The following is a 27564-nucleotide window of genomic DNA, read 5'->3' as shown; positions in this document are numbered from 1 at the left end:
ATATCCCTTAATATCCTTACTTCTCAAGTATCTCTCAATGTCTCAGTTGACTTTGCATCGATGGCCTTTTGGGCTAGCGTGCGACATATTCTTGCAATCCTGTGTGTGTAAGGATTTTGTTTGGATTTGCTTCTAACTGGCTTGGTTGCAGTTCTAAAGCTGCCTTTCTATTTGGGTCCATGTCACCAGTTCCTGACAGGCGGATCGAGCACCGTCTTTCCAGGGTGTCCGCGGCTCTCCTGCCAAAGGGAGGACTCCCTCACTCCACCTGGTGTTGATCGCTACAGGTCCTTACGATGTGATACGGATCATACTGAATGCAAGTATTACTTATTATTAGCAGTTCCTCCTTAGGACTTTTATCAGGCAAGTTGTGAAAAGTGACCTGACCATAGAAGAGATCACTTTCTCCAACAGGATCCCTCGTCGAGAGCTCTTGGGGATGGGTCTGAGCACTTTCTGTACTGGACAAATCTCCCTGACTTGGACCGCCTGCATCCTGGACTAGAGCTAGGTTGTGAATTCAGTTCCAAAGTCTGCGTCGTGCTGGATAGAGATGCACTGAGAACAGACACCTTCTGTATTCATTGATGTCTTATGACAGGATGTGCACACTGTCAAGTCTGGTGCTGTTACATAATCAGACTGCTTTTGATTTGTTTCGTGTTTTTCCCTTTCCCTCCCCCCTCCTCTCCTATGGCTGACGGGTACGGATGGCTCTCTGTTCCCTTGTCCAAGTGGCCTTTTTTATCATATCTGGGCCCAGACTATGAGCCCAGTCCTGTCCTCACTTGATGTCCACACACATTCGTTCACCTTCCGGCAGGACTCACTGCTTGTCTCTCCCTTCCCCAGCCCAGCAACCTTCCCCCTACTGCAGCCCTGTCTGAAATAAGCTACAGCAGCTCAGACTGCCTATCGAATGCTGAACCCTGTATTACATGGCTCATCGGAACAGGAGTAGGCCATTCAGCCTCTCGAGCCTGTTCCACCGTTCAGTTACATCATGGCGGATCTATATCTTAACTCCATTCACCTGCCTTGGTTCCATAACCCTTAATACCCTTGCCTAAAAAAAAGTTTATCAAACTCAGTTTTGAAAATTCCTATTGACCCCCAGCCTCAAAAGCTTTTTTGGAGACAGTTCCAGATTTCCACTACCCTTTGTGTGAAGAAGTGCTTTCTGACATCACCCCTGAACAGCCTAGCTCTAATTTTAAGGTTATGCCCTCTTGTTCTGGACTGCCCCACTGGAGGAAATAGTTTCTCTCTATCTACACTATCAGATCCTTTAATCATCTTAAACATCTCAATTAGATCACCCCTTAACCTTCTTTACTCGAGGGAATGCAAGCCTAATCTATGCAACATGTCCTCAAAATTTAACTTTTATGCCTGGTATCATTTGGATCTGCGCTGCACCCCCTCTAAGGCCAATATATCTTTCCTGAGGTGCGGTGCCCAGACCTGAACACAGTACTCCAGATATGGTCTAACTGGAGCTCTGTACAGCTGTAACATAACTTCCACCCCCTTTGTATTCCAGCCCCCTTGAGATAAAGGCCAACATTCCATTAGCCTTTTTAATTATTTTTTCTACCTGTCCATTAGCTTTTAGTGATTTCTGTACATGGACCCCATAATCTCTCTGCCCATCCACAGTTCCTAGCTTTTTACCATTTAGAAAATACTTTGATCTACCTTTCTTAGGTCCACTTCCCCACATTGAACTCCATCTGCCACAGTTTTGCCCACTCACTCAATCTATCAATGTCCCTTTGCATCTTTTTGTTCCCATCTACACTACTTACTGTGCCACCTAACTTAGTGTCATCAGAAAACTTGGATATACGGCTCTCTATTCCTTTACCTAAGTTAACGATAAATATAGTGAAAAGCTGAGGCTCCAGTACAGATCCCTGGGGGACACCACTAGTCACATCCTGTCAATTGGCGTACATACACATTATCCCTACTCTCTGTCTCCTAACTCCTAAGGAAGTGGAAAAATTTGCAGGGCCATGGGGAAAGGGCAGGGGAATGGCACTAATTGGACAGCTTTTTCAAAGAGCTGGCACAGGCATAATGGGCCGAATGGCCTCCTTCTGTGCTGTATCATTCTATAATTCTAACCAATTCCCCACCCTTGTCAATAGTTGCCTCCAATTCCATGTGCTTTCATTTTTGCTAACAGACTCTTGTGTGGAACTTTATCAAATGCCTTCTAGAAGTCCATATAAATAACATCCATAGACACTCCCTTACCTACCACATTGGCTATCTTCTCAAAAAATTGAACTCGGTTAGTTAGACGTGCCTTACCCTTTACAAATCCATGCTGGCTCTCTCTGATCAGCTCATATTTGTCCAAGTGCTCAGTCACACTGTCCCTAATAAGATTCTAGTAACTTCCCCACAACAGACATTAGACTAATAAGCCTATAATTTCCTGGTTTCTCTCTCCCACCCTTCATAAATAATGGAGTGACATTGTCAATTTTCCAATCCAAGGGGACAACTCCTGAATCAAGATGTTTTGGAAGATCATGACTAAAGCATCTGCAATTTGCTCATCTACTTCTTTTAATACCCTGGGGTGGAAACTATCAGGTCCTGAAGATTTGATAGGTTCATTAGGACTGAGACCACTCATCCTGGTTTTAACAAAAAAAATCACTCTTAAAAATGGATTTGCAATCTGGGTCACACCCAACATTGAGAGCACTGAGATTGTGCGCAGTGATGTAACCCCCCTCCCTCCCAAAATAATGGGCTTCTCCAGCTACTTCCCCCTCCCAAAATAATGGGCTTCTCCAGCTACTTCCCCCTCCCAAAATAATGGGCTTCTCCAGCTACCTCACCCTCCCAAACTAAAGGGCTGCTCTCTGCCAGCCTGCAGGTTTTCTCAAGGCTGGAGGCAGGCGGTGCTGCTCACCCGGTCGAATAGCCCTGTACCACTCACAATCTAGCCTCCCACAGGAAGGGTGGGCCAGGGAGGCGTCTGGCGTCCATGGAACACGTACCCCCGCACGAGTTAGCTTCAGAAGAGGGAGGGGAGGGATAAAAAAGCCATGAATGAAGAGCCTCCCATTCCATGCGGCAGAACACTGGAGCACCAATGAACGGCACTGCTGCCCCATGTCCAAAGTCCGCACCTCAACAACTGGGGTCAAATAGGGGAGGAGACCAGCAATCCAGTCAGCTGCAGTTCTGAGTTCCAGGCACTTGAGTTTCAGCTGTGGCTCAGAGGTAGCACTCTTGTGTGCTGAGTCAGAAGGTTGTGGTTTCATAATCCCCCTCCAGAGATTTTGAGCATATAATCCAGGCTGACACTCCAGTGCAATACTGAGGGAGTGCTGCACTGTCGGAGGTGCAGTCTTTCTGATGAGATGTTAGACTGAGGCCCTGTCTGCCCTCTCAGGTGGATGTAAAAGATCACTTGGCACTCTTTTGAAGAACAGGGGAGTTCTCCCCAGTGTCCTGGCCAATATTTATCCCTCAACCAATATCGGTAAAACAGATGATCTGTTAATTTATCTCATTGCTGTTTGTGGGATCTTGCTTTGTGCAAATTGGCTGCTACATTGTGTTCCCTACATTACAACAGTGACTACACTTCAAAAAGTACTTAATTGGCTGTAAAGCGCTTTGGGATGTCCTGAGATTGTGAAAGGTGCTATGTAAATGCAAGGTCTTTATTCTGAGTTTTAAAAGAGGCAAGAACGTCTGAAACAGACTCAAAATGTTCTTTTTATTTTCTGAAAAGCTTTGAAACCAAACATGTAGTAAACAGGTGAATGTGTACTTTTGTTATTTTTTTAAGCAACAACAAAAAATAACACAATAAAGACTTAACAACACTGATTTCCAAAGCATCTTAGTCTTGGAGGTTACTGACAGTAAACGACCCAAACGATTAACATTAAAATTAAAGGGAAATGACCATATTGACATTCCTTTTGAGTTTAAAAAGGCACAGAATGACTTGTGAGGTGTTTCAACTTGATAGGGCGAAGCTTTTATCTACATCAATGAACCCACGAAGTGAGTATAACGATCGACTGGATTTACAAGACCACAGGGGGCAGGGGTTGTGTTACCTAGGCCCCAGGCTGCTGTTGGCATGGTGACAATGCATCCTTGTGATTACAGCCACTTAAGAAGGTCACCTATGGTGGGGCAGGCTCTCCTCCCTCTCCCCTGACCCTAAAAAAAGTGTGTGTCCAACACTTTGGTGCTGCTTTGTGTTCTTGGGGGCAACAAGTTGCAATAGTGGGGAAGCAAATTGCTGGCAGGATGGCGGAAGAAAAATGTACCCAGTGGGGTAGAAAATGGTCCATCCTACTCGTAGGCCTTGGGACCAGCTAGTAGGACATACCTGGGCCACAGTCTTCCTTCGTCCATCTTTCCACTTACTATTATAAATGAGGAGAAAATTCCACCCGGAAAAACCTCTGACTCCAGCAATCTCTCCCCTGCTTGCTAGTGCTTGACCCTCAGCTCAACAAGCCAACTGTAAGGGCCCCATTAGTGCAGTTCATATACCAGATTGAATAAAGTTGGTCAGCTCGTTCAGGAGACTAACCCCCGACCCTTCCCCCATCCCCCCCCCACTGCAAATGGCAAAAACCCAACACATTCTGCCGATTACCAGGACCAGAAACAAAACAGAACCAAGAAAGAAGATGCGGTTGAAAGGCCCCAGTAAGTCAGACGCTGCCTTTTCGCAAAGACCAAACAGTCACAAATGCGTGTGTTTCCGTCGATGGTGCAGAAGAGGCTCCGATCCTACCCCCCTCCCAACAGGAATTCTCAAAAAAGATGTCCACAAATGACCAACAATTATGTAAAGTGTCAAACATCACAGGAAAAAGGAAGGCCTTTCAAGGCTTGTCTCGGCACGTTTAGTGTCAGGACCGCGCGAAACCCTGAGCTAATATTAGTACAAAAAACAGATACGGTTAAAGCAACTTAAAGGGTGAAGGGACGGGGAGAGGGGTAGAGATCGTCCTTTTATGTTTTATATATTTTTTTTAGAAGCATGTATACTTGCTGTTGCTATGCAGTGTCTGTAAATACACAATACCCCTTCCCACACTCATAAAAGGTACTGTTACCTGGGACGAATGGAAATGACAAGACTCCCTCTACACCACCCCACTCCCCATCTCCCTCTGCGGCCCTCTGAAGGCAGACTTGACTAGCCATTCCAAACTGATGGCCAGATGTTAAGGTATTCCCACTTATGCCAGGTTATTCGATTGGATCTGTGCATTGAAGCCCCGAAAACAAAGTGTGCAAATTCCTCCATACAGTGACTTAACTATCGTTGGTGCAGGTATCAAATGGTCAAAAAAGACAGTGCTTTCTCTTCCGATCACATTAAATCATTCTCCTGAACCATTATACGCCTCGCTATTGTCATCAAAGGTTGTTCTTTTTTAACTTAATAGATTTTACAAAAATTTACACCTGCGGTAATATAAAAAATCCTAAACCATTCACTCATAAAGATACCGAAAAGATTTAATCGCACGTAAGCTGCATCTCTTGTGCCATAGTAGAAACTGTTTACTCTCTACTGTGCAAGAGAGAGAGTGAGCGAGAGAGAGAAAAGATGAGAGAGAAGACATGAGATAGAGAGAAAAGACGAGAGAAAGAAAAGGCACGAGAGAGAGAAAAGACACAAGAGAGAGAAAAGACATGAGAGAAATGACATGAGAGAGAGAAAAGACATGAGAGAGAGAAGACATGAGAGAGAGAAGACATGAGAGAGAGAAGACATGAGAGAGAAGACATGAGAGAGAGAGAGATGTGAGAGAGAGAGAGAAGACATGAGAGAGAGAGAGATGTGAGAGAGAGAGAAGACGTGAGGGAGAGAAAAGACGTGAGAGAGAGAGACGTGAGAGAGAGAGAAGATGTGAGAGAGAGAAGACGTGAGAGAGAGAAAAGACATGAGAGAACGATTGTGAGAGAATGCGAGAGAAAGAGGGAGCATGGGGAAACTGACAGAAAACATGGGAAATGAGGGGAAAATGTGAGAGAACATGAGAGAGGGGTAGCATGAGAGAGATTATACATTTTTTTTAAAAAAGAGTATTTCTCAGGAGGTTTTACTCAGAGTACATGAACAAAAGAATTAAACGTAACCAGAAAACACAACTGCAAGTAACAGAGGCTTAATTCGAGCAATCAGTAACAGTGAGAATTATAGAAAAAGAGATGGGAACTCGAAGGGGGTGGGGGCTGCAGGAAAGGAAGAACTCGTGCATCAAAAAAATGGCCCCTCCACCATCACTGGATCCTCAGACTTAAAACCAGCTTGGTCCCAATTACATTTTTTTTACACCAAAAATTAAGGCAGTGCAAAATTTATTAAAATATATATATTTTTAAAGAATCACAATCACCAGCTGGAATATTAGCAGTATGTAAATAATATAGCAACCAATATAAAACATGAACTGGGATGTAGCATTCAGTTGTCCGCCTCCTAAAAGGGACAGGGATTTAATCCTCGAATGTGAGGTTCGTCTGAAGGAGGAAAACCAACAAACCGGCTCTTGATAAATTAAATGTACTGAGGAGATTTGCATGGCTTCAACGTAGTTTGGAAGTGGGAATCTTTATAAATCTGTCAGGTCCTGATGGACAGCCTTTATTTTAGTCCGCCAATATAATTGACTTTGCTTTACCCTTTTCCACTTTCGCCGTCCTTCCAGAGCTTTCCACTGTGTCAACATGTCACTAAGAATAATTGCGTAAAAAATGTCATTTAAAAAAATGTCGATAGGGAAATCTTCTACATTAGTTACTATGTGACATTTATAACCTAGCCAATTGTAAAGTATATGGTTATTTTTTACAAAGGTTTGTTTAAAGGAGGGCTGTAAGCAAGCGATGTACAGTCACCTACAGGTTACCTTCTGCAAAATGAGGCAAACTGCACACTTGGTCGGGGAGGGGCATATCCAGGGTCACCACTGGGGGGGATGGGCATATCCAGGGTCACCACTGGGGGGGGAGGGGAATATCCAGGATCACCACTGGGGGGAGGGGCACATCCAGGATCACCACTGGGGGGAGGGGCACATCCAGGATCACCACTGGGGGGAGGGGCACATCCAGGGTCACCACTGGGGGGGAAGGGCATATCCAGGGTCAGCACTGGGGGGAGGGGCATATCCAGGATCACCACTGGGGGGAGGGGCATATCCAGGGTCAGCACTGGGGGGAGGGCCATATCCAGGGTCAGCACTGGGGGGAGGGGCATATCCAGGGTCAGCACTGGGGGGGAGGGGAATATCCAGGGTCACCACTGGGGGGAGGGGAATGTCCAGGCTCACCACTGGGGGGGAAGGGCACATCCAGGGTCACCACTGGGGGAGGGGCATATTCAGGGTCACCACTGGGGGGAAGGGCACATCCAGGGTCACCACTGGGGGGAGGGGCATATTCAGGGTCACCACTAGGGGAAAGGGCACATCCAGGGTCACCACTGTGGGGAGGGGCACATCCAGGGTCACCACTGGGGGGAGGGGCACATCCAGGGTCACCACTGGGGGGAGGGGCACATCCAGGGTCACCACTGGGGGGAGGGGCACATCCAGGGTCACCACTGCGGGGAGGGGCAGGGAGCAGAGGGCAGATTCAGGATCATCACTAGGGGTTGCGCAGTGGGCATATTGAGGGTCATCATGGTGGGGGGGTCGGGGTGGGGGCAGAGGACATATTCAGGGTCACCATTGGGAGGGTGGGCAGGGGGCATATTTAGGGTCAAAACCGTGGGGGGGGGGGCAGGGGGCAGACGGCATATTCAGGGTCACCAGTGGTGCGTCAAATCATCTCTGTAGGAAACACCCAGCTACTTGCTGTATACAAGACTGGTAATTTTTGCATGGAAGGGGGTGTAAGGTTGAAATGAAAGATTAAATTAAACCGAAATCTAAAAATGCTAAATGAAAAATCAGTGAGCGGATAGAAATAAATTGGAGGTTAGCCTGCATTTTCTGTGTGTAATTTTGTTTTTTTAAAATGTTTTCTTCCCCCCAAAAATAAAAGCAGTAAAACTCAAACACCAAACACGACAATGTTGAGGACAAGAAATTAATTCCCACAATGAATGGGCAGTTGTCCCATGGCCAGCTCACTAATGTCACAGTGTAACTACCCCTTACCCACCCAGTGAGAGATCCTGGTTATGTCCTTTCAAACAGTGCCACACAATTATTTTTCTTTATTTAATTTTTGCAATGGCAACCCCTTTTAGGCCCAAGATTTCCCACCATCCTACCTCAGGTTGAGTGACTTCCCCCATGGCTGATATCTTTTGGGCTCAAAATGGCAGCCATATTTTAAAACACAACAATGCTACTACACTTCTACCACATAATGGACAACGTACAAAGGCAGTATCAGATCTAAGGACCGTTCCCTTTTATCACCCCCCCCTCAACCACCCCATACCCATGCTTTGCCCTCGTTTTTCCAAGTGAGTTGAAGATTCAGGAACCGTAAACCACGGGAACATTTTACCCATCATCCTCCCGTGCAGCCAGAATTTTAATTGGCTGCCTCTGTTAGCCTTTTGCATGTGTGTGATTGTAACCATTTGTTTTTTGTAGACCTCTTCTCTGCCTAGTCTATCTTTCTGTTAACCCGTCTGTTGAAACAATACTGCATACAAGTCACTCGCTTGCCTGAGTTCCTGCAGATGACAGTCAGATCCAAGTCTGTGCCAGCGAGGAGACACTCGTGTCACAATGAACAGGAGGACCGTTTCAATTCAATTATTCAAAAAAAAATGTTTTAACATCCAGTGAGAATGCAACTCCGCACTCTTAACCACAACCCCCCCCCACCACTTAATAATCCCATTCTCTACCAACTCAACAATGTAGCATTGCAAACATTACATGTAGCATTAGTCACTCTCCGACCCTTCGAGAAATATCAACCACAGTTTTGCTTTTAAAGGCCTAATACGAGAAGCAGAGACTCTGTGATATGGAAATTTCACAAACGATTATACCAACGCTTCAAACACTATAGGCTAAGAAGAACCAGGCGCCTTGTTATTGGGAAAAAAATCTCCAGGAAGATTGATCCTGGTATTCCATAATGATGCAATTATCAACTCATCTGGAATTAAAGGGATAATACCCAACATGACATCCCTGTGGGTGTCCTTACTGTCAACGTACTATAGCACACGGTGTACCTGATAATATTTCGCTGGGTTGTTTATCTTCAAGAAAAGGAGTTCAATATGAAACTTAGGAATATTTGTTTTTTTATTATTAGCCTCTCGATACATGGAGACCTCCCGGCCTCCCAGTGGGAGCCTGTGTCTGTGCTGCATTGAGAACATTGGTGATCAGAACAATTAGATGCCCCAAAGCTGGGAAAAAAAATTAGGCTTGAAAAGTACTGGAACCTCTTCGAACTGCACAGAGGAAACTCCCCTCCCCAAAGTGTTCAAAGATTCAAAGTATATTCACCTCCAGAATTTACAAATAGCCAAAAGATTCTTTTTTTTTTGTTGCAAAGTTAAACAAAATGCTTGTCCGTTTTGGCAAAGGTTTTGCCTCAGTCTCTCTCTCTCTCTCGTGCCCCACGAAGAATTCTACCGACACAAGTATTGCAGGGCGAGGGCTAAGGCCAGCAAGCGGAGGAAGGTGGCTGAGCATCGCAGGGCGTCGCCGCTGTTTCCGATGGAGTTTTCGTTGCCGCTCTGCTCTGGGATGGCGTAGACAATGGGCGACCTGGTCGCGGCGTTGAAGGACCTTCTCCTGCCGCAGCCGTCCTCCGAACAGGCGTCGCCGCTTCCAGATCCGCTGCTGTCGTCGCCTGTGGCAAATACGAAGATGTTAATGAGAAGAGGTCCAGTTATACTCCCAGCTCCAGGCCCAATATACTCCCAGAGTGTCAGCTCCAGGCCCAATACACACCAAGAAATGGTGGAGTGAGGCCTGGATTGGCGCATGAGAATCAACATGGAGAGATGGCCTAAGGTTTGCAGGGAGGTGGGAAGGTGGTGAGGGGGAGGGGGGCGTCTGAAGCCTGGGAGTATTCATGGGGATGGGGTCTGCGAGACTTGAGGTGTAGAGTTTTTGGAGCACTCAGCGGGGCTGGGCCCCAGGAGTATTAAAGGGTCTGGGAGTGTTACGTGGGGAGGGTTTCAGGACGTAATTGATGGTCAAGGGAGTCCATGAACATTTTTGCGGAGGGGGGTCTTGAGTCTGTGAGCATTCGGGGGAAGGATTAAATGTCAGGGGAGCTGCGTAGGGATAGGACTGGAGTTTGGGGTTGGATGCACTTTGGAGTGGGTCCACCAAAAGAAATCGCCTGGAAATTGACACAAATTTTGCTACATATGGCCAGGGTAGGACCCATGCCTTGTCAGCTAGAGAGAGAATGGCCTTGCCAGCAAGGTAGAGAGTACACAACCTAAAGTATAGATTAGTGGCTGCAGTAGGGTGAGAGAGAGGTTGACTTTGACTGGAGCACAGACAATAACCATGCCTGTCAGGAGCCAAAGCACACAGTGGTAGGGAAAGTGAAGATCTGAAAGGTGGCGGTACTTGGGGGTGGGGAGAGCAAGATACTAAGGGACACTGTGGTCACAGGCCTGAAAGATATTAGGACTCAAGGCCTAGCTGAAGGACTCAAGCTCCAGGGACAGAACAAAAGGCAAGCCCATGCCCCAAAAAGAGCGGGAAAGTCAACGCAGGCAATGGACACTGGAATGGGTAAGTTTTGCAAATTATTATATTTGTTTCATGCTTTAAAATTTATATATTACTAGTCAGTCTCCCTGGCACTGCACATGGACAGTCAAGACCAAATTTAGTTTTCAAGTGAAGCTGGGTCAGAGAGCAGAGAATAATTGGACCAGAGTACATCGAACTGTTTTAAAATCAGGCATTCTGTCCTTATTTCTCTGCAATGCTTTGTTAAATAGCAAAACTTACGTCAGTTTGGAAAGCCAGGAAGTACAGTTGGTCGGAGCACAGGAGCTTCTCTGGAGTATAGGCTGGGAGATAGAAAACCAAGGCACTGCAGCACCTCCAATGGCGGGACGGTGGAATTACAGCGTGACAAGTTTACATTGGCAGTTTCCGTAAGGTGGACACAGGAATTTAGAATGGGAAATTTGACAAAAAAGTGTGGTGAAAATATAACAACAGCGGAACTTTTTACAGTTTGCATCAGCTTCAGGAGGTGATAGGTCACTCTGTTTAAAGTCACGTGATTTGCATCTCTGGATGAAACCCTGTATTCCTATGGCAAAGGTGGCCAATACAGGATCAGACCATGGCAATGGGAGATTTTAGTCCAGGATGGATTTTCTTGTATGCATTACCATTTCGTAATCAATTTTGTCACAAGTTACTTGATGGCCAGAACTGGCAGTTTGAAATATCATCATATGCAGCTTAACAGACGACGGGTTAGACAAATTCAATTAATCTAATCATTGAACCATTAAAATGAGGCGTTTGCAGGAAGATGGCAAGACGTACACATTCAACCCCAACTCACAAGAGCAGACTTCAAAGGCATTCCCATGACAGTAAATCTCAGCTTTAGATCTGTCAGGAGATCTGAACTCTATGGATTATAAATTTGCATCATACTCATACAACTTCACATCATGAAGGTCTGTGAAGCACTATTTCATCTATGGGTCCTATTGCTTATCAAGCGGTGTAAGAAATATATTCTAAAAAGAGTATTTTAACTCTGTGTGTTCTGATTCTCTCTGCGATATTAAGCATTGTACTTTCAGTAATTTGCTGCGTCTTACCGATTCTCTGCATTATTCAGTCTGTAAATAAATCTGACTACTAGTGTTAGCCTGTGCATACTGTTCTGATAGCTTAGTATTTTCTGCTTATTAAAAGGACTAAGGAGAACATGGTGGGTATCTCTCCCATGAACCCGTGGTTGGCATCACAAAATCCTGTGCCACATCTTCTTGCTCAGGGTACATGTAAAGGCCGCAGGTTTCAGTTCATGTAAAACTCACGTTGTTTACGGTAAAATGTCAGGAGAAAGCTTGAAATGTAAAAATGGCCTCAGTGCCAGCATCGTTAGATTGAAGCAGCAGGAAGGATTGTTGGGAGAGTGGGAGAAAGTAGAGACCAAGAAAAGTCAGCAGGTGAGAAGAGAATCCAGGGACGAGAAGGAAAAAGGGAGGAGAATGAGGAAGAGAGGAAGGGGCAAACAAAGGAGGAAGGGGGTGAGGGGGGGGGGGGGGGGGGGAAAGGGAAAATGGAGTGATACGAACGAGTAACAGAAGAGAGAGGAGCGACAAGGGAAGAGGGTAGATAAGAGAAGGAAAAGTAGCATAAAGAGAAGAGTAAGGAGGGAGGAGCAAGAAGAACCTCAACTGGAAAATGTAGAGGGAACTCAGCACCATAATCGATCCATGCTGTACCAGGGACTGAGTGAACCTCTCCTTTGCACGTGAACTCTCTCACATCAGTGAGCAAATATACATCCACCAAAACCAAACAATGACAATAAAGAGAGAACAGCAGGCCAATACTCACTCGTATCCTGGAAGTCCACATCGTTGCCATTGTAGGCATTCCGCAGACGGTTGGTCATGATTCGCAACTGCATGATCTGCTGGCGAATGGTCATGTCCGGTTTGGTGATGTCAACCTCGACCTCTGGATTATTAATCTGATTGGCTAGTCCATCTGCCATGACCTCTGGGAGGTACCTGTCATGTGGGATCAGAGTTTACAAGCATTAGTCCCGAGCGCGCACAACGCAGCTGTTTTCTTTTCGGGAGGGAGAGGAGGTGGGGGGAAGGGGAGGGGTATGGGTATGGGGAAGGGGAGGAGGGAGAGGAGAGCAGCGGGAGTGGGGTGGGAGAAGAGGAGGGGGAGGCAGGGCAAGTCCCGTCTGCTGAATGTTGAACTGCCCTAGATATAATGATTTGGAAGAATTCAAGGTTAGATAGTACCGTCTATGTTCTGCAGGAACGATACTCAGGTATTTTAAACAGCAGAAAAGAGACCTTTGTGATAAAATCTATATCCAGTGGTCAAATGGCTCACTTGGTAAAGGCATGGCCTATTTTGGTACTGAGCTACACAGGAGGAGATAGTCTTGAGTTCAGTGCCCTGATACCTGATCTCATCTAGTGAAGTGGGAAAGACAATACAATTGGCATCAACTCCCCATGGGTAGTCAGGGAGGAGAGAAATCAGTCAGGATCATTAGCGACCAACCCCTGCTGAAAAGTGCACACGTGTAGACATTGGGTAATGGCAGGACTGCCATCACCTGTGATGCTCTGCGTGGGCAAGCAGCCTGCTGATCCCCAATCTCTAGGTGCACACATGAAGAGTAGTCTCTGTCCAGTCGGTGTCAAGAGCAGGACCCCCGGCTGATTATATTTTCCCCTCCCTCTTTCTAGCCTAGGAACAGTGAGACTAACCGTGCCCTCACCACTAAGGCCAACCCGCTCAACAAGGACCAGGGATTGAAAATGTCGCCGCTCTGCACTGTACAGCTCAGTACCCCACTGGGCAGTGCATTTACACACTGAGCCAACAGGGAACTCTCCCCCGCAAAGTTTAATTGCCCAACACCACTGAACTATAACAGGGCCACACACAGCCAAGCAATGGAATTGACGATCCTGAGCAAGCGTACACGCACGCACACACACACACAGATACACATTCACAGACACACGTGCACAGGCTCACATGCACGCGTACAAGACACAAGCTCATGCACATGCACGCACGCTTACACACACACGTGCACACCCGCTCACACATAAGCACCACACCTTTCCCTGAAACTCCTGTCCCCACAGTTGCTGGGCTTGGTATTTACATTGTCACATTAACTAGTCACACCACCCAACCTGGTCTGTGAAGACAGCTGCTACAATAGCAATATACTGCACACTGTGGTTTAGGGAGGGGAAACCAAATCTGTTCAGTTTGGATAAATACTACCACTGTTGGGATATAGATTGAGCAATCTAATACAGCACTTAATAGCTCCGAGCCCTCATCTCTGTACACAAGCTCTGGAATTCAGTCGATAAGATTTTTAATTAGAAAACCACTCAAACGATAAATTTCCATTATTTTTTTTAAAAATAAATAAAAATAAAACACATTCCCATTACTTAAAGCCATACAACTCCCTATGGGTAATTTTTCAGCACAATAATCAATAACAAAAAAAATTGCCTCAGATGGGCTGCTGTAGGAGAAAGACCATTCTTTGCTCCCTAACAAGATCAGCATCGCACACTCCAGTAATCCTCAGGGTGCAGTGTGTCCTATGCTGCCAGGTTGGATTCTACCATTAGACATCACCCTGTTCATCACAATGAAGCCCATGGACTTCTTAAAAGGCCCCTTTCATAATATGTACAAATTCAATTGAGAGAGGGACAAAACACAGCATCTTTTTATTAATCATTGACATCGAGACGCGAGACTGCTAATGTCAAGTGACAACACTGGACACCACACAAAGCTCTCTGCCTATCTGAGCACCGGTTATAAAAATCAACCAGGCAGCGACTCCAATTGAGGCTCTACGCTGGAACAGCTACTCACTAACCTGTTGTCAAGGGAGCCGCTCTCAGGAATGCCGGAACTCAGAATGTTGGGATGTGGGTCTGCACCTGTGATCCCCCGACACAATGAACCCCTGATTCCAATCACACCACTGTTGACAATTTCTAAGCGAATCAATCCCTTCCACTTGCTGTGTGGAAGCTGGGACTGCTTTGCCGACAGTAACATCCCCTTGGCTATCTGTTGCCGGAGAACAGGAAAAGGAGAAGGAGCTTAACTGAATCCCAGCTCAGTCAATATCTCACAGCTGGGTAGACCACAAATGGAGGCCGAGGGTCATGTGGGATGGCAAATTGGTCAAGGAAAAACAGGCCCCAAATGTCTATTGCCCTGTATTGTGAATCCTGCAACATATCTGACTCAAATTCTGTTTCTTGCCTTGTAGTTTACTAAATGTAAGAAAGCACAGAATGAGAAACAAGCCACCGGTCGAAGGAGACTACTGTTTCTGTAGAGCATGTCCAAACTGCCGTATCATGGACTCTATCTATCCCACCCATTTAATGTCTTGAGGAAATATTCTACATAAGGATTCCTTGTTCCAAATTAAACACTCCCATGATCCCAAATTAATTCAAAAACAAAACCTCTGTAATGTTCATCCATCTCACGTCTCCACTATTCACTCCAGGCCTGCTTTCCCCAAACACAACATACTCCATCCTCTCCCCAAGCCAACAGAAGAGATTCCTTGCGGGAGGTGGGGGGTCACTTGCCTCAGACAATCCAAATTAAAATTTTGGAGATACGTATCCAGGTTACCACTTGCTATGTCCTCCATGACAACCAATACAGTTGGTATCCGCGATAAAACATCTGCTCTGCTTTAGTGCTAATTACCCCCAACCCACACAAATTCACTCCCACAATCCCACCCAAGGCTTGAAGATTTGACCACTCACTAGTGCTGATAAGCTAATTCAGCTCAGGCATGAAGTGGACTGCTAAAAGCAGGAACTATTTGAATTTTGATTGATCAGGGTATCGATTCCTGACCCTGTTAAAAGCCTGTAAAGCTGTCTAATTTTTTAAAATTTTTTTATTCGTTCACGGGATGTGGGCGTCGCTGGCAAGGCCGGCATTTATTGCCCATCCCTAATTGCCCTCGAGAAGGTGGTGGTGAGCCGCCTTCTTGAACCGCTGCAGTCCGTGTGGTGACGGTTCTCCCACAGTGCTGTTAGGAAGGGAGTTCCAGGATTTTGACCCAGCGACAATGAAGGAACGGCGATATATTTCCAAGTCGGGATGGTGTGTGACTTGGAGGGGAACGTGCAGGTGGTGTTGTTCCCATGCGCCTGCTGCCCTTGTCCTTCTAGGTGGTAGAGGTCGCGGGTTTGGGAGGTGCTGTCGAAGAAGCCTTGGCGAGTTGCTGCAGTGTATCCTGTGGATGGTGCACACTGCAGCCACAGTGCGCCGGTGGTGAAGGGAGTGAATGTTTCGGGTGGTGGATGGGGTGCCAATCAAGCGGGCTGCTTTATCTTGGATGGTGTCGAGCTTCTTGAGTGTTGTTGGAGCTGCACTCATCCAGGCAAGTGGAGAGTATTCCATCACACTCCTGACTTGTGCCTTGTAGATGGTGGAAAGGCTTTGGGGAGTCAGGAGGTGAGTCACTCGCCGCAGAATACCCAGCCTCTGACCTGCTCTCGTAGCCACGGTATTTATATGGCTGGTCCAGTTAAGTTTCTGGTCAATGGTGACCCCCAGGATGTTGATGGTGGGGGATTCGGCGATGGTAATGCCGTTGAATGTCAAGGGGAGGTGGTTAGACTCTCTCTTGTTGGAGATGGTCATTGCCTGGCACTTATCTGGCGCAAATGTTACTTGCCACTTATCAGCCCAAGCCTGGATGTTGTCCAGGTCTTGCTGCATGCAGGCTCGGACTGCTTCATTATCTGAGGGGTTGCGAATGGAACTGAACACTGTGCAGTCATCAGCGAACATCCCCATTTCTGACCTTATGATGGAGGGAAGGTCATTGATGAAGCAGCTGAAGATGGTTGGGCCTGGGACACTGCCCTGAGGAACTCCTGCAGCAATGCCCTGGGGCTGAGATGATTGGCCTCCAACAACCGCTACCATCTTCCTTTGTGCTAGGTATGACTCCAGCCACTGGAGAGTTTTCCCCCTGATTCCCATTGACTTCAATTTTACTAGGGCTCCTTGGTGCCACACTCGGTCAAATGCTGCCTTGATGTCAAGGGCAGTCACTCTCACCTCACCTCTGGAATTCAGCTCTTTTGTCCATGTTTGGACCAAGGCTGTAATGAGGTCTGGAGCCGAGTGGTCCTGGCGGAACCCAAACTGAGCATCGGTGAGCAGGTTATTGGTGAGTAAGTGCCGCTTGATAGCACTGTCGACGACACCTTCCATCACTTTGCTGATGATTGAGAGTAGACTGATGGGGCGGTAATTGGCCGGATTGGATTTGTCCTGCTTTTTGTGGACAGGACATACCTGGGCAATTTTCCACATTGTCGGGTGGATGCCAGTGTTGTAGCTGTACTGGAACAGCTTGGCTAGAGGCGCAGCTAGTTCTGGAGCACAAGTCTTCAGCACTGCAGCTGGGATGTTGTCGGGGCCCATAGCCTTTGCTGTATCCAGTGCACTCAGCCGTTTCTTGATATCACGTGGAGTGAATCGAATTGGCCGAAGACTGGCTTCCGTGATGGTGGGGTTATCGGGAGGAGGCTGAGATGGATTATCCACTCGGCACTTCTGGCTGAAGATGGTTGCAAACGCTTCAGCCTTGTCTTTTGCACTCACGTGCTGGACTCCGCCATCATTGAGGATGGGGATGTGTGCAGAGCCTCCTCCTCCCGTTAGTTGTTTAATTGTCCACCACAATTCACGACTGGATGTGGCAGGACTGCAGAGCTTTGATCTGATCCGTTGGTTGTGGAATCGCTTGGCTCTGTCTATAGCATGTTGCTTCTGCTGTTTAGCATGCATGTAGTCCTGAGTTGTAGCTTCACCAGGTTGGCACCTCATTTTTAGGTACGCCTGGTGCTGCTCCTGGCATGCTCTTCTACACTCCTCATTGAACCAGGGTTGATCCCCTGGCTTGTTGGTAATGGTAGAGTGAGGAATATGCCGGGCCGTGAGGTTACAGATTGTGCTGGAATACAATTCTGCTGCTGCTGATGGCCCACAGCGCCTCATGGATGCCCAGTTTTGAGCTGCTAGATCTGTTCTGAATCTATCCCATTTAGCACGGTGGTAGTGCCACACAACACGTTGGATGGTGTCCTCAGTGCGAAGACGGGATTTCGTCTCGACGAGGACTGTGCGGTGGTCACTCCCACCAATACTGTCATGGACAGATGCATTTGCGACAGGTAGATTGTTGAGGACGAGGTCAAGTAAGTTTTTCCCTTGTGTTGGTTCGCTCACCACCTGCCGCAGGCCCAGTCTGGCAGCTATGTCCTTCAGGACTCGGCCAGCAGTGGTGCTACCGAGCCACTCTTGGTGATGGACATTGAAGTCCCCCACCCAGAGTATATTTTGTGCCCTTGCTACCCTCAGTGCTTCCTCCAAGTGGTGTTCAACATGGAGGAGGACTGATTCATCAGCTGAGGGAGGACGGTAGGTGGTAATCAGCAGGAGGTTTCCTTGCCCATGTTTGACCTGATGCCATGAGATTTCATGGGGTCCAGAGTCAATGTTGAGGACTCCCAGGGCCACTCCCTCCTGACTGTATATCACTGTACCGCCACCTCTGGTGGGTCTGTCCTGCCGGTGGGACAGGACATACCCAGGGATGGTGATGGAAGAGTCTGGGACGTTGGCTGAAAGATATGATTCTGTGAGTATGGCTATGTCAGGCTGTTGTTTGACTCGTCTGTGGGACAGCTCTCCCAATTTTGGCACAAGTCCCCAGATGTTCGTAAGGAGGACCTTGCAGGGTCGATTGGGCCTGGTGTTTTGCCATTGTCGTGTCCGGTGCCTAGTGGTCCGATGCCGGGTGGTCCGTCCGGTTTTATTCTTATTATGACTTTTCGTAGCGAGATTTTACAACTGAGTGGCTTGCTAGGGCAATTAAGAATCAACCACATTGCTGTGGATCTGGAGTCACATGTAGGCCAGACCGGGTAAGGGCGGCAGGCTTCCTTCCCTAAAGGACATTAGTGAACCAGATGGGTTTTTACGACAATCCGGTAGTTTCATGGCCATCATTACTGATACTGGTATTTTAATTCCAGATTTTTTTATTTATTTAATGAATTGAATTTAATTAATTAATTGAATTTAAATTCGCCAGCTGCCGTGGCAAGATTTGAACTCATGACTCTGGATTTTAGTCCAGGCCTCTGGATTACTAGCCCAGTAACATAACCACTATGCTACCATTCCCTGAAGAGTGGAGGGTGTGTGCAAGGCCATGTTGCTGGGGAAGACCACTCAGATCAGGAGGAATAGGGTTCTTGAGGTTGGGGCACAGGGAGCTGGATGCCAATCGAGTGAACGACTATGCAGGAGAGGACACGGGCTGCAGAGCTCCGAATAAGTTTGAGGTTTTTGGGAGCACAGTGAGGAGAGGGTTAACAAGCAGTTAGCACTGGGTCTCTGCATTAATGCATAAAATGACTACATTTTAGCACTAACTATATAAGAGAGTTATTTTATGCCCTTGATGGGTTTTAGTGCAGTAACAATTTTAAGAGACTTGGGAGGAAAAGCTTAATTTATGAATTGTTTGGTCTTTGCACTTTTGAGTTCCTTGTAGGTGAATCCATTCAAGTCGTTTTTCTGTCTGGACTATTTAGGTTGCTAGGAACATGAGGGAGAGGAGTAGGCCATTCAGCTCCTGGGACCTGCTCCGACATTCGATCAGATCATGGCTGATCTGCACATTAATTCCATTTTCCCTTCTTTGCCCCATGGCAGCCAATACAGTGAATCCTGCCCTTAGTGAGCCTCAGGAGCTAGGAATCATGTTCAATATTCACCTGTTGAGCATTCCAGGTGGCTTTGGTTTGAAAGAGCGTTTCACAGTTGAGAGCAGAGTATTACGGGGTACGGTAGCATAGTGGTTATGTTACTGGGCTAGTAATCCAGAGATCTGGACTAAAATCCGGAGTCATGAGTTCAAATCCTGCCACGACAGCTGGCGAATTTAAATTCAATTAATTAAATAAAAATCTGGAATTAAAATACTAGTATCAGTAATGATGGCCATGAAACGACCGGATTGTCGTAAAAACCCATCTGGTTCACTAATGTCCTTTAGGGAAGGAAGCCTGCCGCCCTTACCCGGTCTGGCCTATATGTGACTCCAGACCCACAACAATGTGGTTGATTCTTAATTGCCCTCTGAAATGGCCCAGCAAGCCACTCAGTTGTAAAATCTCGCTACGAAAAGTCATAATAAGAATAAAACTGGACGGACCACTAGGCACCGGACACGACAACGGCAAAACACCAAGCCCAGTCGACCCTGCAAGGTCCTCCTTACTAACATCTGGGGACTTGTGCCAAAATTGGGAGAACTGTCCCACAGACTAGACAAGCAACAGCCTGACATAGCCATACTCACAGAATCATATCTTTCAGCCAACGTCCCAGACTCTTCCATCACCATCCCTGGGTATGTCCTGTCCCACTGGCAGGACAGACCCACCAGAGGTGGCGGTACAGTGATATACAGTCAGGAGGGAGTGGCCCTGGGAGTCCTCAACATTGACTCTGGACCCCATGAAATCTCATGGCATCAGGTCAAACATGGGCAAGGAAGCCTCCTGCTGATTACCACCTACCGTCCTCCCTCAGCTGATGAATCAGTCCTCCTCCATGTTGAACACCACTTGGAGGAAGCACTGAGGGTAGCAAGGGCACAAAATGTACTCTGGGTGGGGGACTTCAATGTCCATCACCAAGAGTGGCTCGGTAGCACCACTGCTGACCGAGCTGGCCGAGTCCTGAAGGACATAGCTGCCAGACTGGGCCTGCGGCAGGTGGTGAGCGAACCAACACGAGGGAAAAACTTACTTGACCTCGTCCTCACCAATCTACCTGTCGCAAATGCATCTGTCCATGACAGTATTGGTGGGAGTGACCACCGCACAGTCCTCGTCGAGACGAAATCCCTTCTTCGCACTGAGGACACCATCCAACGTGTTGTGTGGCACTACCACCGTGCTAAATGGGATAGATTCAGAACAGATCTAGCAGCTCAAAACTGGGCATCCATGAGGCGCTGTGGGCCATCAGCAGCAGCAGAATTGTATTCCAGCACAATCTGTAACCTCATGGCCCGGCATATTCCTCACTCTACCATTACCAACAAGCCAGGGGATCAACCCTGGTTCAATGAGGAGTGTAGAAGAGCATGCCAGGAGCAGCACCAGGCGTACCGAAAAATGAGGTGCCAACCTGGTGAAGCTACAACTCAGGACTACATGCATGCTAAACAGCGAAAGCAACATGCTATAGACAGAACTAAGCGATTCCACAACCAACGGATCAGATCAAAGCTCTGCAGTCCTGCCACATCCAGTCGTGAATTGTGGTGGACAATTAAACAACGAACAGGAGGAGGAGGCTCTGCAAACATCCCCATTCTCAATGATGGCGGAGTCCAGCACGTGAGTGCAAAAGACAAGGCTGAAGCGTTTGCAACCATCTTCAGCCAGAAGTGCCGAGTGGATAATCCATCTCAGCCTCCTCCCGATATCCCCACCATCACGGAAGCCAGTCTTCGGCCAATTCGATTCACTCCACGTGATATCAAGAAACGGCTGAGTGCACTGGATACAGCAAAGGCTATGGGCCCCGACAACATCCCAGCTGTAGTGCTGAAGACTTGTGCTCTAGAACTAGCTGCGCCTCTGGCCAAGCTGTTCCAGTACAGCTACAACACTGGCATCTACCTGACAATGTGGAAAATTGCCCAGGTATGTCCTGTCCACAAAAAGCAGGACAAATCCAATCCGGTCAATTACCGCCCCATCAGTCTACTCCCAATCATCAGCAAAGTGATGGAAGGTGTCGTCGACAGTGCTATCAAGCGGCACTTACTCACCAATAACCTGCTCACCGATGCTCAGTTTGGGTTCCACCAGGACCACTCGGCTCCAGACCTCATTACAGCCTTGGTCCAAACATGGACAAAAGAGCTGAATTCCAGAGGTGAGGTGAGAGTGACTGCCCTTGACATTAAGGCAGCATTTGACCGAGTGTGGCACCAAGGAGCCCTAGTAAAATTGAAGTCAATGGGAATCAGGGGGAAAACTCTCCAGTGGCTGGAGTCATACCTAGCACAAAGGAGGATGGTAGTGGTTGTTGGAGGCCAAGCATCTCAGCCCCAGTGCATTGCTGCAGGAGTTCCTCAGGGCAGTGTCCTAGGCCCAACCATCTTCAGCTGCTTCATCAATGACCTTCCCTCCATCATAAGGTCAGAAATGGGGATGTTCGCTGATGACTGCACAGTGTTCAGTTCCATTCGCAACCCCTCAGATAATGAAGCAGTCCGAGCCCGCATGCAGCAAGACCTGGACAACATCCAGGCTTGGGCTGATAAGTGGCAAGTAACATTCGCGCCAGATAAGTGCCAGGCAATGACCATCTCCAACAAGAGAGAGTCTAACCACCTCCCCTTGACATTCAACAGCATTACCATCGCCGAATCCCCCACCATCAACATCCTGGGGGTCACCATTGACCAGAAACTTAACTAGACCAGCCATATAAATACTGTGGCTACGAGAGCAGGTCAGAGGCTGGGTATTCTGCGGCGAGTGACTCACCTCCTGACTCCCCAAAGCCTTTCCACCATCTACAAGGCACAAGTCAGGAGTGTGATGGAATACTCTCCACTTGCCTGGATGAGTGCAGCTCCAACAACACTCAAGAAGCTCGACACCATCCAAGATAAAGCAGCCCGCTTGATTGGCACCCCATCCACCACCCTAAACATTCACTCCCTTCACCACCGGCGCACTGTGGCTGCAGTGTGCACCATCCACAGGATGCACTGCAGCAACTCGCCAAGGCTTCTTCGACAGCACCTCCCAAACCCACGACCTCTACCACCTAGAAGGACAAGAGCAGCAGGCACATGGGAACAACACCACCTGCACGTTCCCCTCCAAGTCACACACCATCCCGACTTGGAAATATATCGCCGTTCCTTCATTGTCGCTGGGTCAAAATCCTGGAACTCCCTTCCTAACAGCACTGTGGGAGAACCGTCACCACACGGACTGCAGCGGTTCAAGAAGGCGGCTCACCACCACCTTCTCAAGGGCAATTAGGGATGGGCAATAAATGCCGGCCTTGCCAGCGACGCCCACATCCCGTGAACGAATAAAAAAAAAGATGCTGCTTGTTGCCCACAATCAGAGGCTGTTCTTCCAGTCACCGTGCCCCTGTTCTCTCCCAAAATACCAACTGCCTTGCCACATCCCTCATAAGAATATAAGAAATAGGAGCAGGAGTAGGCCATATGACCCCTCGAGCCTGCTCTGCCATTCAATAAGATCATGGCTGATCTTCAACCTCCAGTCCACTTTCCCGCCCGATCCCCATACCCCTTGATTCCCTTGGTGTCCAAAAATCTAGCGATCTCAGTCTTGAATATACTCAATGACTGAGCATCCACAGCCCTCTGGGGTAGAGAATTCCAAAGATTCACAACCCTCTGAGTGAAGAAATTCTTCCTCATCTTGGTCCTAAATGGCCGACCCCTTATCTTGAGAGTATGACCCCTAGTTCTAGACTCTCCAGTCAGGGGAAACAGCCTCTCATCATCTACCCTGTCAAGTCCTCTCAGAATTTTATATGTTTCAATGAGATCACATCTCATTCTTCCAAACTCCAGAGAGTATCGGCCCATTCTACTCAATCTCTCCTCATAGGACAACCCTCTCATCCCAGGAATCAATCTGGTGAACATTCGTTGCACCCCCTCTAAGGCAAGTATATCCTTCCTTAGGTCAGGAGACCAAAACTGTACACAGTACCCCAGGTGTGGTCTCACCAGAGCCCTTTATAATTGCAGCAAGACCTCCTTACCCTTATACTCCATCTCCTTGCAATAAAGGCTAACATTTGCCTTCCTAATTGTTTGCTGCACTTGCACGTTAACTTTTTGTGATTAGTGTACAAGGACACCCAAATCCCTCTGACTACCAACATTTCTTAGTCTCTCACCTTTTAAAAAATATTCTGCTTTTCTATTCTTCCTACCAACGTGGATAATTTCACATTTCTCAACATTATACTCATTGTTTTGAAAAGACTCCTAGAAACCGAGCTCTCTGACCCTGCTTTAACCTCCCTCTTTCCAAATGTTCCTTCCTTTCTCTTGCTTGTTATATGTGTTGTGAAGTGCTCATAGGTATTTTCTTTGCTCCCACATTTCCCCAGAAAAGGTGGGTGAGATTCCTGCTCACTGGGAATGGGAAGCTCAAAACGGCTTGAACCAACGCATCAGGCAATGGGGAAGCTGAGACAAACATGTAGGGCAGCATGGAGAGTGCAGAAAGCCCCAGGCTGCCACAAACGCCCACTGGTGCGAGGGAGGCGAAAGCATGAGTCACCATCCCCGCCAGGCCAATCATAACTGCACAGGGGAAGGCAGAGCTGACGAGTATTGCACAGTTACAGGGGCTGTGTGCCAAGGAGAGCAGATACCTCACCACAGGCTTATAAGTAAAAAGCAGAGTGATTGGGCATCAGGGCACGAGCCAACGCAAGGCCTTCTGGGGACATGGGGTTACAGCATACAGCACACTGTTAGCCAATGTCTGCAGGTTTGAGCTCCCTGGTCAGTGTATTATTGCTCATGCATACGGACTGCCTGTAGAAGCTGTGAGCTTAGTTATAATCTTCCAAGTTTGCAGAAAGGGCACAGAGCAAAGTCATGCATTCCAGAGAGTGCGTTAAAAAAAAAAGGAAGATAGAATGAGCCCCCGTGCCCTGAGTAATTTCATCTCCAAGTGTTCAATTCATACGGTGAGTGTCATTTAAGAACATTAGAAATAGGAGCAGGAGTCGGCCATACGGCCCCTCGAGCCTGATCCGTCATTCAATGCGATCATGGCTGATCTTCGACCTCAACTCCACTTTCCCACCCGATCCCCATATCCCTTGAATCCCTTAGTGTCCAAAAATCCATCGATCTCAGTCTTGAATATATTCAATGACTCAGCATCCACATCGTTCTGGGGTAGAGAATTCCAAAGATTCTGAGTGAAGAAATTTTTCCTCATCTGTTTTTCAGAGTTTTTGTCATTCATTCACCAGACAGAATGGACACTGGATTCCTAGTCATCGTCCCCCACTCCCTTTCAGAAGGCCGTTGCCTCCATATTGGGTTTGAGAGGCGGATCGCAGCTCTCCTCGATGGCTCAGTGGGTGAATGTGCTACTGAACTGTGAGGAAGGGGGGTGAGGGAATCAGGAATGTCCAAACTTCAATCCCAAGTCTGTGCCCGATTAGCTGATTCTAGCTGCAGGGATAGGGGCCCTCCAATTGGGCTCAGCTTGTGACAGGGAATGGGTCCTGACCCCTGCTCAGGCATAAGGTGAGGACAAGATCAGGGTTCGCTCTGATGCCCCTCCGACCCACCAACACTGCCCACATAGAATGGTGAAAGTATCAAAAAACGTTGGCACTCAATACGGAACTAAGAGAAGTGAGGAACCACATGTAATGCAATGGAACAGTAAGAGGCGAGACTTTCCATCCCAGGAAACTGTGCTTTCCATCCCAGCTTGTGAAAACAAGGGCTCAGGGCGTTAGATTTCCCGAGGCGGCAAGTCTTCCCAGAGATTCCTATTCCACCCAGAGGCTGTTTTGACCATGGGATTGTGGTTAGTTTTAGAGTCTCCAACACTGCTGGTCATTTGTAAGAGGGCGTCTCACACAGTGCGTTATAATAAGAAGGAAAAACAGTGGAAGCCAAGGAGGAGGGAGAAAGGGGAAATGGAGACGGTGAAAACATGGTTGGAGAGAAGGATCTGGAAAGCAGGGAGGGAGGTGGCGAGAACTAGGTAGAGAATTCCAGCGGGCAGGAGCACTGAATGAGCATCCACAGCTGGTGAAGTGGAAGGAGTGAGAGGCAAGGAACAGCCTAGTGTTCGAGAGGTGGAGGGTACATCAGGCTGGAGGAGATCACTAAAGGCAGAGCCTTGGAGGGATTTGAAACCAAAGGTTGGGAAGGGAGAGGGTTTGGAAATCAGGCCTCGCACCCTTAGTCGCTATTCAGCCATCCCTGGTGGAATGAGCACGAGTTCTTATTGGGTGCGATACCTCCGACAATCGAGTAGCCTTCTGTCACTCACTGTCTGGGCTCACATGTGAAGAATGGCCATTTAGCTGAGGAAATTGAAGGCTGCCAGCTCCCTAACAAGAGGCAGTGTCCTCAGGAGACAAGGGAAGGAAAACTGAAATCAGAAATGTCCTATTAGGCTCATTCCCCATATTTAGCCAACACAAGTTCTGGGCTCAATGCTACCAGCTATGCAATGGAATTTACAGTGGTTGAAGAGGCACGGACAACTTTCTCCAATTTCGACTGAGGGAGCAGAATCTTACCTCCCTCTGGTCTGTCCATTCCAACACTTGTCCTCGTTGGCTGACCCTGCAGTCATCTTCTCACTGCACAGGGCACTCGGGAGGCTGACCCACAATTCTTTAACATCTCGGAGCTTCATCTTCACCTCAGTAACCTGAAAGGACATCAGCCATTAATGTACATCGAACTCAATCATAACCACCTTGAGCATCAAATCCCATGCTGACTCAGGCCATCTCTTTAACACGGCGCGCAAACTCCCCTCCCTTTCCCAAGAAACACATGTGGTTGACCTCACCAACGATGGATTAAAGACCTGGAAGCAATCAGATAACTGATTAGCAAGCTGTTTCTTTTTATGTCGAGCAAATCTTCTTCACGTCAGGGGTTTTGAGATGCCCCTGGGTGGGAATCATCGGGGGTCCTGTTGTTTCGTAGCAACATGGCAGAATGGAACAGACTTGGTGGACCAGCTGGTCTTCTTCTATCCATCTTTCTCTGTTTGTTCCGTAACAAGTCAAACTAGAATGGCATTGGAAGTGAAGAGGCTCCATATAATCAGCACCCTGGAGCCTAAACTCCAGCGGGCGCAGCGTAATCACCAACGCACACCAAAGCACTCTTCGTTGCACTATGGCATCCTTGGCAGGTGCCCTGGTGACTTTGCTGTGTGCCCTTTGTCTCATGGCTTGAAGGCAGTGGCAGCTTCAGAGAAGTAATAAGTTCCACCCTCACGGGTCTCATGGTTTATCCTTTCCCTATCTTTGCAGCTTGATGTCCAAATAGCTGCAGGATGTTCCCCCTTCCCCAAAAGAAATGGCCCATCAGCGACTGAAAGAGGCGAGTGGCTGTCCGATGGCAACTGATGCTAAATGCACGGTGCGGTTTGGTACTTGGTCCTACAGACCTCGATGGTCCAGGTTCAAGTCCTGGTCTGTGCTGAGTCAGCTGGGTGGGGCACTACTATTAGTCTCAACTCCCCTGGGCTGGGGAAGAGGAATAAAAGTCACAGCCAAGGCCCACACTCATGATCACCATCTAGGGAACCCAGCTGGAAAATGTAAGCACATGATCAGGCTCCACTGTGCTGCCACCCACAGTCAAATAGCCAGCCACCCATACTTTCTGGGAACTGTCTTTTCTTTAAAAGGAATTCAGCAATAGTAACATTCATCTGAATGGAACTCTTGAATCTCTAAGTCATCCAGTACCTACCAATCTGTCCATGTGGGGAGTGACTGAACTGACTGGCTTCTCCTCCACTGGGTACGGCTTCCCCCGTTTCTTTGGGTCATCTTCGGCTGACCGTTTGGTCACTGATTTGAGGTTGCCACAGCCCTGAAGAACCTGGGACAGAAACAAAAGCGATGGAATATTCAGTCAAATAAACAAACATATCCTGCTTACCAGGTAGCATTTGCTTTT

At 47.7% G+C, this 27564-nt stretch overlaps 1 protein-coding gene across 1 annotated transcript in view; it reads right to left on the bottom strand.

Moving 5' to 3' along the window:
- Window positions 1–9275: 9275 nt before the first annotated feature.
- LOC137331650 (glypican-1-like) overlaps window positions 9276–27564 on the bottom strand; it is a 162685-nt gene continuing 144396 nt past the window's right edge. Inside the window, exons 6-9 of the mRNA XM_067995588.1 lie at window positions 27355–27486; window positions 26160–26293; window positions 12558–12733; window positions 9276–9849 (exon numbers count right to left, since the gene is read on the bottom strand). Coding sequence (XP_067851689.1) covers window positions 9626–9849; window positions 12558–12733; window positions 26160–26293; window positions 27355–27486 — 666 coding nt within the window. The 3' untranslated portion in view covers window positions 9276–9625. The remainder of the gene's footprint in view (window positions 9850–12557; window positions 12734–26159; window positions 26294–27354; window positions 27487–27564) is intronic.

This window comes from Heptranchias perlo, chromosome 13, assembly GCF_035084215.1.
Source record: "Heptranchias perlo isolate sHepPer1 chromosome 13, sHepPer1.hap1, whole genome shotgun sequence".
NCBI classification, from domain to species: domain Eukaryota; kingdom Metazoa; phylum Chordata; class Chondrichthyes; order Hexanchiformes; family Hexanchidae; genus Heptranchias; species Heptranchias perlo.
The sequence above is the reverse complement of the archived record's forward strand: the minus strand, read 5'-3'. Positions and strand labels throughout refer to the sequence as shown.